This window comes from Notolepis coatsorum, assembly GCF_963971535.1.
Source record: "Notolepis coatsorum genome assembly, chromosome: 14".
Classification (NCBI taxonomy): domain Eukaryota; kingdom Metazoa; phylum Chordata; class Actinopteri; order Aulopiformes; family Paralepididae; genus Notolepis; species Notolepis coatsorum.
The window spans coordinates 92,891,264-92,907,186 of record NC_140178.1 but is presented as its reverse complement, the minus strand read 5'-3'; the positions used below and the strand labels follow the sequence as shown (position 1 = coordinate 92,907,186).

Here is a 15,923-nt window from a genome sequence, read left to right as displayed (position 1 = left end):
TCATTGATAAGCGACAGCCATATTAGACACATAGCCATAATTTAAGATATAGTTTATGCATTCGCAAATATGAGAGCTCTGTCATTGAAGGGGCTTTCCGCGGCTCATGCGCATGCGCGGGCGTAAGTGATAACTGGCGGCGATAAGGGGGGCGTGCTAGCGTAGGGTCACGTGGGCTTAGTGGCCAATCAGAGGAACCCGGAAACCGAACAGCGTTGTAGAAGGCATAGACGCATCAGGGACAACCTCTCCCACCCACTATACACAGACTTGGCTGACAGAAGGAGCACGTTCAGTTAGGGCTGGGCGATATAACGATAACGATAAATATCGCGATATATTTTAATTAAATTTTTTTCTTTTTTTACTTTTTTTTTTCTTTTTTTTTGACCTGCAACAGGGCAGTTTTAAAACCAGAGACAGTGGACAGACTTGTCTTTCTTGCCTGCAACTTAAAGTAATGGCTTTGCTTGTCCAAATGACAATACTGACAAAATTGAGATTTATTTTTCTCTTGTCCATTTATTTTGTTTGCTTTCTAATTTAAAATACATTTTGAAACGTCTGTACACAGTAGGCCATGTGTGCTAGCAGAGCTAGTCTCCAGTCACGAGTCACGGTGCACATGTGCGGTGGTTTGTCCACCAAAAAAGCGCCAAAAGATCTAAAATAAACTAGCAGAGCCAGAACTGTTCAACTCCCCTGGTGCTACAGCCAGCAGAGAAGCCGGTTTACTTTCGCTTTTAAACCAGCTGCAGCCTGAGAACTGGAGTGTGAGGGGATGTAACACTAAAGATGGCGGCAACGACAAAGAATTGCTGCAAAATAAACATACATATGTTGTCTTAAAAAAAATAATAAAAATAAAAAAATGTTAACTTATAACAATTTCGATAATTATCGATAGAGAAATATGACATTATCATATCGTTATCGCGATATGATTTGTTGCCATATCGCCCAGCCCTACGTTCAGTGCTAGGACTAAGACTCCCAAGATGTAGCACTGAACGGCACAGGAAGTCCTTCATTCCATCACTGAGCCTCACTGCATCACTGAGCACAGGGTGACAGTTACAGTACCATCTTCCTGGACTTTTACTTTTAAAACAACATTGTTCAATATTACACTTACTGTAGATTTCTGTATATTTTATATTAGAAAACATTACATAACGTAGGAAATGTAAATCCCGGACGGTATTTTATTCTTAGGCTTATTTTTTATTCTTATTCGTGACTTTGTTTCGTCTACCTAAATGTTTACTGTGAGCGATTTGTAGTGCCAAATTTCCCTCGGGATGAATAAAGTATTTATATATTCTATAACCATAACCTTAATCTTTAGTTTAACCGATATCTACTGGTCAGTCGGTCTGGAGACGGAGAGATTTCTGCAGACATCCTGGATTCAGGAGGGAGGGACTCGGTGTTAGGGGGGAGGGGCTGGATGTTAGGGGGGAGGGGCTGGATGTTAGGGGGGAGGGGCTGGATGTTAGGGGGGCGGGACTGGATGTTAGGGGGCTGTGTGTGTGCTGGGGTGGATGAGGGAAGGAGGGACTGGATGTTAGGGGGCTGTATGTGTGCTGCGCTGGGGTAGATGTGGGGCCGACTGAGGGTAGCAGGTCAAGACACAGAGAAGCCGACAGTCTCCTAATCCTATGATCCATAGCTGCTATCGGGACAGTGACAGCTGGAGCCACACATGGTGAATGTGATACAAAGTGCAACAGAACAGAACAGAGCAGAACAGAACAGAACAGAACAGTCCTAAATGTAACAAAATGTGCAGCACAACAGGTGTCTGTAGCTATGACTCTATCCACACAGTCAGGCTGTGTGTGTGTGTGTGTGTGTGTGTGTGTATGTGTGTGTGTGTGTGTGTGCGTGCGTGCGTGTATCACTAGATGATGTCCAACTCGCCATCAAAGATATGGACCGAGTTTAAGAGATGGTTTCCTTTGTCCTGGAAGATCAATAAAAAGTAATTTGGCAAAGAGCCTGAAAAAACAGAAAGGGTTCCGTCCATAACCCCTAAAGACTGTCACTTCCTACTCACTGAACTCTTGAGTATTGATAATGACCACAGGAAACCCAAAGAAATTAAGAATGCATGAGTAGTGTGTGTGTCTCAACATGTACTGTGTGTGCGTGTGTGTGTGTGTGTGTGTGTGTGTGTGTGTGTGTGTGTGTGTGTGTGTGTGTGTGTGTGTGTGTGTGATGTTATCAGCACACTGCAGAGATCACATGATCAGAGGGAGTCTCACTTTACATTCTCCCAGAGCTGTCTGGAGAGTGTAGGCAAATAAACAAGTACTTGTAGATCAATAAGAGAGAGGGAGAGAGAGAGAGAGAGAGAGAGAAGGAAGGAAGAGTAGGAAACCACTAAGAGTTTGGATACATTTACCCTGATGGACTTAATTAAAACCAGTTCCGTGTGCATAATATGGATAGAGAGAGAGAGAGAGAGAGAGAGAGAGAGAGAGAGAGAGGCTGTGAGAGAGTAGTACAGGGGAGAAAAAGACAGCATGAGAGAGATTGAGAGACTCAGAGAAAGAGTAGTAAAGGTGATGTAGTAAATAAAGGTGATTTAGTAAACAAAGATGACGGTAGTAAATAAAGATGATTTAGTAAACAAAGATGACGGTAGTAAATAAAGATGATTTAGTAAATAAAGATGATGTAGTAAATAAATATGATGTAGTAAACAAAGATGATGGTAGAAAATAAAGGTGATGTATTAAATAAAAGGTGATCATGTAGTAAATAAAGATGGTGGTAGAAAACAGATCTTGAGAGCAAGCAGGCAGTATTTCATACCAATCATAAACATGACGACCGCAATGGACAATAATTTGCTCTGCAAGCCCAGCAGCGGTCACCTCCCATATCAAACGACAACATCGATCCCCCTGTAAAGGCCTTTATGAGCCATTCAGAGTAAACAGAGAGGAAGGAGAGAGCAATCGAGCCAAGAGCAATTACTACACTGCCGTCTCAGGAGCATCAGTCGTCATGTTGGTAATGATGACAGGAGGAACCTGTATGAGTGACTCATTACCCACATCTCTGCCAGTCTGCTCTGCCAGTCTGCTCTGCCGGCCTGCGGGAGGTTGTGGAGAAGCCACCGCAGATCGAATTCTGTCGCTCACTTAATGAATAACAGAGACTGTGGGAAACGCTCGGTTTATAGGCCGGGGCGGGTGTCAGTTCCCAATGGTTTTCACTCTGCCAGTCTAAACTAGTCTATAGTATAGTAGTGTGACGTTTCGATTCATCTCATGAGCTCGGGCCGAAAGAAAACTATTTTGTGAAAGAGACCAGGGCCAGGCAAGTTTTCCAAGGCAGGTGTAACGCAGAACCTTGGTGCATTGTGTCCCCATTAGACCTTGATCCGGTACACTCCTCGTCCCACCTTGTGACACAAATCAAATTTATTTGTAAGGCCCGGCAACACACGTTAATGTCCCCATGGGCCGGACACGTCTTCTAGTCCAAGTCACCATAAAGTGCCCACGGGCCAAGCACTGCCTTCCGGGAAACACCGAGCAGACTTCCTATTCACGGAAACAAAAAACTACTAAATGTCAAGCCAGGGGTCAGGTACCATTAACACAATTGGCTCATCTCGAGAATTAATTATACAGTGTAGAATCTGTTGATGGTTTGCCCCAAAGGTACCAGGTTGAAGTCTAAGGGAAATATGTACAGCGCTATCTTGCTCATCATACCATCATCTGTGATGTTATTGTATAGCATTCTTTTTTATATGTTTTTTCATTGTGTCTGGGATGAGGTCAAAGATGCTGTTCCAGCTGTGGTTGGATAATAAAGTTTTATTCTATTATACTCTATTCCTTTCTATGCAAACACTACATAATACCAAGACTTGACTACAGTATGTCTTCTTGATACCTGATGCTTGCTAACCTGCGGTTTGACCTGTCCCATGCAGGTTAAAATAAGATACAGGTTAAATAACCTATAGGTTGTCTTTCCGGCTTGTTGGTTGCAATTTCACGTGAATTATACAGCAGTTAACAACAGACGTTTGTTATGTTTATGTATTTATTTTATGTACATCCGTCTATTGAATAGACTCCATTCTATACATTTACGATTTGAGGAAAAACATGTCTATCCGCATTTGACAACATGAATATGGGAATAACATAGTAAGAGCTTCTTGCAAGTATATACTCTTGCTGTTCATTTCATTAGTAGCCTAGAGACGTTTGACCCTGTCGTAGAGGTGAATGACCAATGAATGATGTGCTGGCATGAATTCAACTGAACCAGAGCCATGAGCTTTTCATTTTTAATACTTTCTCTCCTCCTACCCCCAGGGGGGCTGGAGTGATACCAGTAGAACCATAGAGGTGTGTGTGTAACCCAACACCGCTGGTTCTGACGGCGCCACCGTCTCAATGACTCACATCATTCCACCTGAAAGAGCTGCTATGAGGTCCTGACTGTACTTCAACACAAACCATCACGTGACCACAAACAAAACAGCTGAAAGGGGGGGGGGGGGTATTATAACTTTTTTAAATATTATCTTTTGTCACACATTTGTGACAAAAGATAACATTTTAAAAAGTGAGAAATACACACCGTCGATGAAATTAGAACTATACTAAGCTACCCTTTCACTGCCGCTCTATCCAAACGGTTAACCCTTTCACTGCGACAATACACAGAAGGTTAACCCTTTCACTGCCACACAACAACAGGTGTTCAGTAGAATTCGAGGAACAGTAGAATTTGGCAGAACACCGGTTAACAGCTAACCGTTAACAGTACAATACAGTCAGGGGCACCTGCTGCCACTGTTTATGGTGACAGTGAGTTTTCATTTTGAGTTAGTAGTGATGCATTGGTTTTGGTTTCATCTTATTAAAATGTAACATATAATTTACAACAGAATCCACACTGGCAGTATATTGTTGTTGTTTTTGTGCAGCATGCCATATTGTACAACACGTTCATTTACAACAAGCTGCATTAATTAATACGGACGGAAAACTTGGGAAAACTTACTTGCAAGTCGTTATTTGCCATCATCATGAATTGGAAGAGTAAAGCACTAGAACTTCTTTCAAGCTTTCTCACACTTTTCACCGACTCCGGGTCATTGTAGAGCTGCAGCTCTGGTCCTGTCTGTGTCCCTGCAGCGGCAGCCAGTAGCCTGATAAGAACCGTTCCTCACGGCCGGAGTCCTCCTGGATTAAAACGCGTCCAGTAGTCGTCCCGGTGCTGCGAGACCGCGTCGATATTCTGTAACATTATTCTGGCGGTTCCGGTTCGTCCACAACAACACGGTTAACCGGGGAGCAGGACGTCAACTCTCTGCCCGGCGACCGACCACATCAGGTCAGGAGCCTAAACAAGAAGAACCGATCATAGACCGCCCCGCCGCCGTGTGAAACCAAAACCTCCCGGTCCCATAAAAACCCACCGGCGTTGAAAACTAGTATAGATGAGTGTTTTTTTTTTGGAGCAGCTGATGCAGATTTTTCCCCGTCGCGACTGAGACCCGACAAGAATGTGTTCTGTCGAAAAGCTGATGATGCGATGTTGCTCGAGGAGGAGGGGGGGCTGAGCCCTCTTGGTCGATTCCTTCTAATTGTCTGAAACCTGTTGCTTTGTAATTTTTACCTTTTACTGTATATGCAATCGATCCTTCTCTTGTGCCCCACTTCAACGAGGGGGGTACATAGGTATAGCCCACTAGGTATCTTGACATTCTTGAGTTTGTCCTTGCATATTATTATCACTTGTGTTCTGGCCATGGCTGATTGATTGGTTGATTGCCAATTGTATTAACAGATTACAGAATGGGTACAATACAGTACAGCTCAATACACACACTTGTTAAGGGGATGCAGACCAGAGAAAGACTTTCGTCTTGTTTACATCAGGGTCCCCCATTTTCAATTCATCATAAATGACAGCACCTGACAGCAGGTGGCCCAGTGCCGGATGAAGGCGAAAGTCTTTCTCTGGTCTGCATCCCCTTAACAATTGTGTGTATTGAGCTGTACTGTATTGTACCCATTCTGCAATCTGTTAATACAATTTTCAATCAATCAATCAATCAAGGGCAGCAGGACCATTACAGCTCTATCTCGCCCTCTGATGGATGGGTGAATGAAAGTGACCACACGTTGTTTGTGTTGTATGTATGTGATATTCCTCGCCCTCCTCACAGGATGGCACGTGTGACCTTTTAAAGCATACTGACACACACACATTTACACACACACACAAAAAAGTTAAATGTGGTTATTAGTAGTATTATTATAAATAGGGCAGCTCCTAGTGGTCAACAGTGTCAGACTGTGGTTGTACTGGGCAGCTCCCAGGTGTGAATGCATGTAACTGTAAATATGAAGCAGGGTGTTGCTGGAAAAAGAGCATCTGTGCTCAGCAAACCTACACAAAAAGTAGACGAATGAACAGAACCTTTATCACCAGTAACAGGCTTTGTTTGACACAACTTAAAAAAACACACACGTTCATTCAGTATACTAACAGTAGTAGTGCTGTATCATTCAGTATACACAGCAGTAGTGCTGTATCATTCAGTATATTAAGTATCATTCAGTATACACAGCAGTAGTGCTGTATCATTCAGTATACTAACAGTAGTAGTGCTGTATCATTCAGTATATTAAGTATCATTCAGTATATTAACAGTAGTAGTGCTGTATCATTCAGTATATTAAGTATCATTCAGTATACTAACAGTAGTAGTGCTGTATCATTCAGTATATTAAGTATCATTCAGTATACTAACAGCAGTAGTGCTGTATCATTCAGTATATTAAGTATCATTCAGTATATTAAGTATCATTCAGTATACTAACAGTAGTAGTGCTGTATCATTCAATTCTCTCACATACTTAAAGGAGAAACTCTCGCCAAACTGAGCCTCATATTCTGTTTACTTACTTTCATTGAAATCAATCTAATAAAAAACATTTTGCTCACCTGTGATTGTTTTGTGTACAAACACACAACCCTCTGTTAGATGTTAGAAGAGTGAAGTACAGGGATTAAAGCGGTACAGATTGGTGCCTAAAGCACCTGAAACTTATAGTATTCCTATTGCCTGGTTTTCCACATCACACTGGCTGTCTCTTTCACCTACTGTGTGTTTTTTATGGTTATGTAGTTTGTGTGGTTTAGTAACTTGTACACATACTGTTGTCTGTTCTTGGGGTTAGTTTGTGTAGTTTAGTAACATGTACAGTACTGTTGTGTGTTCTTGTGGTTGTGTAGTTTGTGTAGTTTAGTAACTTGTACTGTTGTGTGTTCTTGTGGTTATGTAGTTTGTGTAGTTTAGTAACTTGTACATGTACTGTTGCGTGTTCTTGTGGTTGTGTAGTTTGTGTAGTTTAGTAACTTGTACATGTACTGTTGTGTGTTCTTGTGGTTGTGTAGTTTGTGTAGTTTAGTAACTTGTACTGTTGTCTGGTCTTGTGGTTGTGTAGTTTGTGTAGTTTAGTAACATGTACAGTACTGTTGTGTGTTCTTGTGGTTGTGTAGTTTGTGTAGTTTAGTAACTTGTACATGTACTGTTGTGTGTTCTTGTGGTTGTGTAGTTTGTGTAGTTTAGTAACCTGTACATGTACTGTTGTGTGTTCTTGTGGTTGTGTAGTTTGTGTAGTTTAGTAACCTGTACATGTACTGTTGTGTGTTCTTGTGGTTGTGTAGTTTAGTAACTTGTACATGTACTGTTGTGTGTTCTTGTGGTTGTGTAGTTTGTGTAGTTTAGTAACTTGTACATGTACTGTTGTCTGTTCTTGTGGTTGTGTAGTTTGTGTAGTTTAGTAACATGTACAGTACTGTTGTGTGTTCTTGTGGTTGTGTAGTTTGTGTAGTTTAGTAACTTGTACATGTACTGTTGTGTGTTCTTGTGGTTGTGTAGTTTGTGTAGTTTAGTAACTTGTACATGTACTCTTGTGTGTTCTTGTGGTTGTGTAGTTTGTGTAGTTTAGTAACTTGTACATGTACTGTTGTGTGTTCTTGTGGTTGTGTAGTTTGTGTAGTTTAGTAACATGTACATGTACTGTTGTGTGTTGTTGTGGTTGTGTAGTTTAGTAACTTGTACATGTACTGTTGTGTGTTCTTGTGGTTGTGTAGTTTGTGTAGTTTAGTAACCTGTACATGTACTGTTGTGTGTTCTTGTGGTTGTGAAGTTTGTGTAGTTTAGCAACCTGTACATGTACTGTTGTGTGTTCTTGTGGTTGTGTAGTTTGTGTAGTTTAGTAACATGTACATGTACTGTTGTGTGTTCTTGTGGTTGTGTAGTTTGTGTAGTTTAGTAACTTGTACTGTTGTGTGTTCTTGTGGTTGTGTAGTTTGTGTAGTTTAGTAACTTGTACATGTACTGTTGTGTGTTCTTGTGGTTGTGTAGTTTGTGTAGTTTAGTAACTTGTACATGTACTGTTGTGTGTTCTTGTGGTTGTGTAGTTTGTGTAGTTTAGTAACCTGTACATGTACTGTTGTGTGTTCTTGTGGTTGTGTAGTTTGTGTAGTTTAGTAACTTGTACTGTTGTGTGTTCTTGTGGTTGTGTAGTTTGTGTAGTTTAGTAACTTGTACATGTACTGTTGTGTGTTCTTGTGGTTGTGTAGTTTGTGTAGTTTAGTAACTTGTACATGTACTGTTGTGTGTTCTTGTGGTTGTGTAGTTTGTGTAGTTTAGTAACTTGTACATGTACTGTTGTGTGTTCTTGTGGTTGTGTAGTTTGTGTAGTTTAGTAACTTGTACATGTACTGTTGTGTGTTCTTGTGGTTGTGTAGTTTGTGTAGTTTAGTAACTTGTACATGTACTGTTGTGTGTTCTTGTGGTTGTGTAGTTTGTGTAGTTTGTGTAGTTTAGTAACTTGTACATGTACTCTTGTGTGTTCTTGTGGTTGTGTAGTTTGTGTAGTTTAGTAACATGTACATGTACTGTTGTGTGTTCTTGTGGTTGTGTAGTTTGTGTAGTTTAGTAACATGTACATGTACTGTTGTGTGTTGTTGTGGTTGTGTAGTTTGTGTAGTTTAGTAACATGTACATGTACTGTTGTGTGTTCTTGTGGTTGTGTAGTTTGTGTTTAAGCATTACATCACGCGCAGGAGTGGTTTGTGAACAATAAACCATGCCTAGGGGTGGTCGTTAGGCCCGAGGCGCAGCCGAGGGTCGTTAGACCCCCCTAGGCATGGTTTATTGTTCACAAATCACGACTGCAAGTGGTGTAAAGCTTTTATACAACTGCCACATTCATCCAACCTTATTTCTATACAATAAACACACATTAATCGAAGATTTATTGAAAAAACCATCCGCCAGAAAAAGTAGTTCCCACAACTACAAAAAAGACAATTTGCCTCCATGTGGAAGCAGATCGGAAGTGCATCCAACCAACTAACACATCCAACTGTGTATTATTGGAATGATTGAGAGAAGTTGCCTCATGTGGAAGCAGCTTGAAGTGCATCCAACCAATTAACACATCCAACTGTGTATTATTGGAATGATTGATTGAACATTTTATTACCAGATGCAGAATGGGTACAATACAGTACGGCTCAATACACACAATTGTTAAGGGAATGCAGACCTACTTTCCATAGAACTTCATTCTTAGATGCTTCTATAGAAAGTAGGTAAAACAAATTAAAAAGTTTTCTTTGCCCTATAGGAAAAAAACGTTTTCTTCGCCCTATTCTTTTATTTATTTTTTTAAACCTACTGTAGAGGGCCTAAACTTAACCAGTTGGAAACCAAGCGTACAGTAATAAAATTAGCAATCAATCAATCAATCAATCAACTCAATAGGCCATGCTCACTTAGAACAGCGCAGCACCCAGCTCTCTCTCAGTCTGACTATCCCCCGCGTTGCAGGCAGAGTGTGTGTGTGTGTGTGTGCGTGTGTGTGCGTGTGTGTGTGTGTGTGTGGGGGGGTGTGTGGCGGTGGGTGGAGACTAGAGCGAGCGCTGACAGTCGAAAGGAAAAAGAAATTGAAAAAAAAATGGAAAATTAATCAATCAATCCGCGATTTTCTTTTGTTACAGAATGATTCAAGACACATCAATTACATCATCCAACATTGTTTAAACGACTAAGACATTCGCTGTGACATAATCGCTTGATATTTAGTCGTTTAGTCGCTATCAACATATCCATTTGTAAAGATTATTGTCCACCTTCTTGTGATCCGGCGGATTGATGTGATGTGATTCGGTTGTGGGCGGGTCCTGGGCCAGCAAGCGTGGACTGATCGCAATACATACGTGTAAATGGACTGTTTCAGCCAATCAGAATCGAGAAATTTGCATGCCGTTGTATAAAGTTTAGTAACATGTACTGTTGTGTGTTCTTGTGGTTGTGTAGTTTGTGTAGTTTAGTAACTTGTACATGTACTCTTGTGTGTTCTTGTGGTTGTGTAGTTTGTGTAGTTTAGTAACATGTACATGTACTGTTGTGTGTTCTTGTGGTTGTGTAGTTTGTGTAGTTTAGTAACATGTACATGTACTGTTGTGTGTTCTTGTGGTTGTGTAGTTTGTGTAGTTTAGTAACATGTACATGTACTGTTGTGTGTTGTTGTGGTTGTGTAGTTTGTGTAGTTTAGTAACATGTACATGTACTGTTGTGTGTTCTTGTGGTTGTGTAGTTTGTGTAGTTTAGTAACATGTACTGTTGTGTGTTCTTGTGGTTGTGTAGTTTGTGTAGTTTAGTAACTTGTACATGTACTGTTGTGTGTTCTTGTGGTTGTGTAGTTTGTGTAGTTTAGTAACTTGTACATGTACTGTTGTGTGTTCTTGTGGTTGTGTAGTTTGTGTAGTTTAGTAACTTGTACATGTACTGTTGTGTGTTCTTGTGGTTGTGTAGTTTGTGTAGTTTAGTAACTTGTACATGTACTCTTGTGTGTTCTTGTGGTTGTGTAGTTTGTGTAGTTTAGTAACATGTACATGTACTGTTGTGTGTTCTTGTGGTTGTGTAGTTTGTGTAGTTTAGTAACATGTACATGTACTGTTGTGTGTTGTTGTGGTTGTGTAGTTTGTGTAGTTTAGTAACATGTACATGTACTGTTGTGTGTTCTTGTGGTTGTGTAGTTTGTGTAGTTTAGTAACATGTACATGTACTGTTGTGTGTTCTTGTGGTTGTGTAGTTTGTGTAGTTTAGTAACATGTACTGTTGTGTGTTCTTGTGGTTATGTAGTACTGAGTATACAGACGGCCCCATGTTTATTATACAGGTACTGAGTATACAGACGGCCCCATGTTTATTATACAGGTACTGAGTATACAGAGGGCCCCATGTTCATACAGGTACTGAGTATACAGAGGGCCCCATGTTTATTATACAGGTACTGAGTATACAGAGGGCCTCATGTTCATACAGGTACTGAGTATACAGAGGGCCTCATGTTCATACAGGTACTGAGTATACAGAGGGCCTCATGTTCATACAGGTACTGAGTATACAGAGGGCCTCATGTTTATTATACAGGTACTGAGTATACAGAGGGCCCCATGTTCATACAGGTACTGAGTATACAGAGGGCCCCATGTTTATTATACATGTACTGAGTATACAGAGGGCCCCATGTTCATACAGGTACTGAGTATACAGAGGGCCTCATGTTTATACAGGTACTGAGTATACAGAGGGCCCCATGTTCATACAGGTACTGAGTATACAGAGGGCCCCATGTTTATACAGGTACTGAGTATACAGAGGGCCTCATGTTCATACAGGTACTGAGTATACAGAGGGCCTCATGTTCATACAGGTACTGAGTATACAGAGGGCCTCATGTTCATACAGGTACTGAGTATACAGAGGGCCTCATGTTCATACAGGTACTGAGTATACAGAGGGCCCCATGTTTATTATACAGGTACTGAGTATACAGAGGGCCCCATGTTCATACAGGTACTGAGTATACAGAGGGCCTCATGTTCATACAGGTACTGAGTATACAGAGGGCCCCATGTTTATACAGGTACTGAGTATACAGAGGGCCTCATGTTCATACAGGTACTGAGTATACAGGTACTGAGTATACAGAGGGCCTCATGTTTATACAGGTACTGAGTATACAGAGGGCCCCATGTTTATTATACAGGTACTGAGTATACAGAGGGCCTCATGTTCATACAGGTACTGAGTATACAGAGGGCCCCATGTTTATTATACAGGTACTGAGTATACAGAGGGCCTCATGTTTATACAGGTACTGAGTATACAGACGGCCCCATGTTTATACAGGTACTGAGTATACAGAGGGCCTCATGTTCATACAGGTACTGAGTATACAGAGGGCCTCATGTTCATACAGGTACTGAGTATACAGAGGGCCTCATGTTCATACAGGTACTGAGTATACAGAGGGCCTCATGTTCATACAGGTACTGAGTATACAGGTACTGAGTATACAGAGGGCCTCATGTTTATACAGGTACTGAGTATACAGAGGGCCCCCATGTTCATACAGTTACTGAGTATACAGGTACTGAGTATACAGAGGGCCTCATGTTCATACAGGTACTGAGTATACAGAGGGCCCCCATGTTCATACAGGTACTGAGTATACAGAGGGCCCCATGTTTATACAGGTACTGAGTATACAGAGGGCCTCATGTTCATACAGGTACTGAGTATACAGAGGGCCCCATGTTTATACAGGTACTGAGTATACAGAGGGCCTCATGTTCATACAGGTACTGAGTATACAGAGGGCCCCATGTTTATACAGGTACTGAGTATACAGGTACTGAGTATACAGAGGGCCTCATGTTTATACAGGTACTGAGTATACAGAGGGCCTCATGTTCATACAGGTACTGAGTATACAGAGGGCCCCATGTTTATACAGGTACTGAGTATACAGAGGGCCTCATGTTCATACAGGTACTGAGTATACAGAGGGCCCCATGTTTATACAGGTACTGAGTATACAGAGGGTCTCATGTTCATACAGGTACTGAGTATACAGAGGGCCCCATGTTTATACAGGTACTGAGTATACAGAGGGCCTCATGTTTATACAGGTACTGAGTATACAGAGGGCCCCATGTTTATACAGGTACTGAGTATACAGAGGGCCCCATGTTCATACAGGTACTGAGTATACAGAGGGCCCCATGTTTATACAGGTACTGAGTATACAGAGGGCCCCATGTTTATACAGGTACTGAGTATACAGAGGGCCCCATGTTTATACAGGTACTGAGTATACCTGGCGATGTGCACGCGCTGGAGGGGAGGGACCCAAGGCTGTCTCCTCACCCACTCCAAAGCCAAAAGAACCGCCCCTTATGACGGCAACTGTAGTCTAAGCCCCTCCCCTCTGGTACTAACTAATGGCAACTGTAATTAGTCTAGGCCGGAACCTCTCTCCGTCCTCCCTCCCTCCACTCAACCCCTCCCCTCGGGGTGCTTAGGAGACACACGGACTCACGGCTAGAAGAATATGTATCAACAAATGTGCATGTTTGTATTAATTAAGGGTTGTGCCATTATTACTATGCAAATGTGATAATTGTGAAAGATTTCCTGTAATGAGTTGTATGTGTTGTTTTCAAGCATCCTTGACATCCAAGGACAACGATGTAAATAAGTCATTGCGCCTTTTTCGTTCCTATCCTTGACAAAAGCAAATATATGTTCATACAGGTACTGAGTATACAGAGGGCCTCATGTTCATACAGGTACTGAGTATACAGAGGGCCCCCATGTTTATACAGGTACTGAGTATACAGAGGGCCCCATGTTCATACAGGTACTGAGTATACAGAGGGCCCCATGTTCATACAGGTACTGAGTATACAGAGGGCCTCATGTTCATACAGGTACTGAGTATACAGAGGGCCTCATGTTCATACAGGTACTGAGTATACAGAGGGCCCCATGTTTATACAGGTACTGAGTATACAGAGGGCCTCATGTTCATACAGGTACTGAGTATACAGAGGGCCTCATGTTCATACAGGTACTGAGTATACAGAGGGCCCCATGTTTATACAGGTACTGAGTATACAGAGGGCCTCATGTTCATACAGGTACTGAGTATACAGAGGGCCCCATGTTTATACAGGTACTGAGTATACAGAGGGCCTCATGTTTATACAGGTACTGAGTATACAGAGGGCCCCATGTTCATACAGATACTGAGTATACAGAGGGCCTCATGTTTATACAGGTACTGAGTATACAGAGGGCCCCCATGTTCATACAGTTACTGAGTATACAGGTACTGAGTATACAGAGGGCCCCCATGTTTATACAGGTACTGAGTATACAGAGGGCCTCATGTTTATACAGGTACTGAGTATACAGAGGGCCTCATGTTCATACAGGTACTGAGTATACAGAGGGCCTCATGTTCATACAGGTACTGAGTATACAGGTACTGAGTATACAGAGGGCCCCCATGTTTATACAGGTACTGAGTATACAGAGGGCCCCATGTTTATACAGGTACTGAGTATACAGAGGGCCTCATGTTCATACAGGTACTGAGTATACAGAGGGCCCCCATGTTCATACAGGTACTGAGTATACAGAGGGCCTCATGTTCATACAGGTACTGAGTATACAGAGGGCCTCATGTTTATACAGGTACTGAGTATACAGAGGGCCCCATGTTTATACAGGTACTGAGTATACAGAGGGCCCCCATGTTCATACAGTTACTGAGTATACAGAGGGCCTCATGTTCATACAGTTACTGAGTATACAGGTACTGAGTATACAGAGGGCCTCATGTTCATACAGTTACTGAGTATACAGGTACTGAGTATACAGAGGGCCTCATGTTTATACAGGTACTGAGTATACAGAGGGCCCCATGTTCATACAGGTACTGAGTATACAGAGGGCCCCATGTTCATACAGGTACTGAGTATACAGAGGGCCTCATGTTCATACAGGTACTGAGTATACAGAGGGCCTCATGTTCATACAGGTACTGAGTATACAGGTACTGAGTATACAGAGGGCCCCCATGTTTATACAGGTACTGAGTATACAGAGGGCCCCATGTTTATACAGGTACTGAGTATACAGAGGGCCTCATGTTCATACAGGTACTGAGTATACAGAGGGCCCCCATGTTCATACAGGTACTGAGTATACAGAGGGCCCCATGTTTATACAGGTACTGAGTATACAGAGGGCCCCCATGTTCATACAGTTACTGAGTATACAGAGGGCCTCATGTTCATACAGTTACTGAGTATACAGGTACTGAGTATACAGAGGGCCTCATGTTCATACAGTTACTGAGTATACAGGTACTGAGTATACAGAGGGCCTCATGTTTATACAGGTACTGAGTATACAGAGGGCCTCATGTTCATACAGGTACTGAGTATACAGAGGGCCCCCATGTTTATACAGGTACTGAGTATACAGAGGGCCTCATGTTCATACAGGTACTGAGTATACAGAGTGCGCCATGTTCATACAGGTACTGAGTATACAGAGGGCCTCATGTTCATACAGGTACTGAGTATACAGAGGGCCCCATGTTCATACAGTTACTGAGTATACAGAGGGCCCCCATGTTCATACAGTTACTGAGTATACAGGTACTGAGTATACAGAGGGCCTCATGTTCATACAGGTACTGAGTATACAGAGGGCCCCCATGTTCATACAGTTACTGAGTATACAGGTACTGAGTATACAGAGGGCCCCCATGTTCATACAGGTACTGAGTATACAGAGGGCCTCATGTTCATACAGGTACTGAGTATACAGAGGGCCTCATGTTCATACAGGTACTGAGTATACAGAGGGCCCCATGTTTATACAGGTACTGAGTATACAGAGGGCCCCATGTTTATACAGGTACTGAGTATACAGAGGGCCTCATGTTTATACAGGTACTGAGTATACAGAGGGCCCCATGTTTATACAGGTA

At 42.1% G+C, this 15,923-nt stretch overlaps 1 protein-coding gene across 1 annotated transcript in view; it reads right to left on the bottom strand.

Annotated features, from left to right (window-relative positions):
* LOC311240741 (serine/threonine-protein kinase N1-like) overlaps window positions 1–5,270 on the bottom strand; it is a 222,827-nt gene extending 217,557 nt beyond the window's left edge. Inside the window, exon 1 of the mRNA XM_084329313.1 lies at window positions 5,041–5,270. Within this exon, the coding sequence (XP_084185439.1) occupies window positions 5,041–5,067 (27 nt within the window). The 5' untranslated portion in view covers window positions 5,068–5,270. The remainder of the gene's footprint in view (window positions 1–5,040) is intronic.
* Between the last annotated feature and the right edge of the window lie 10,653 nt (window positions 5,271–15,923).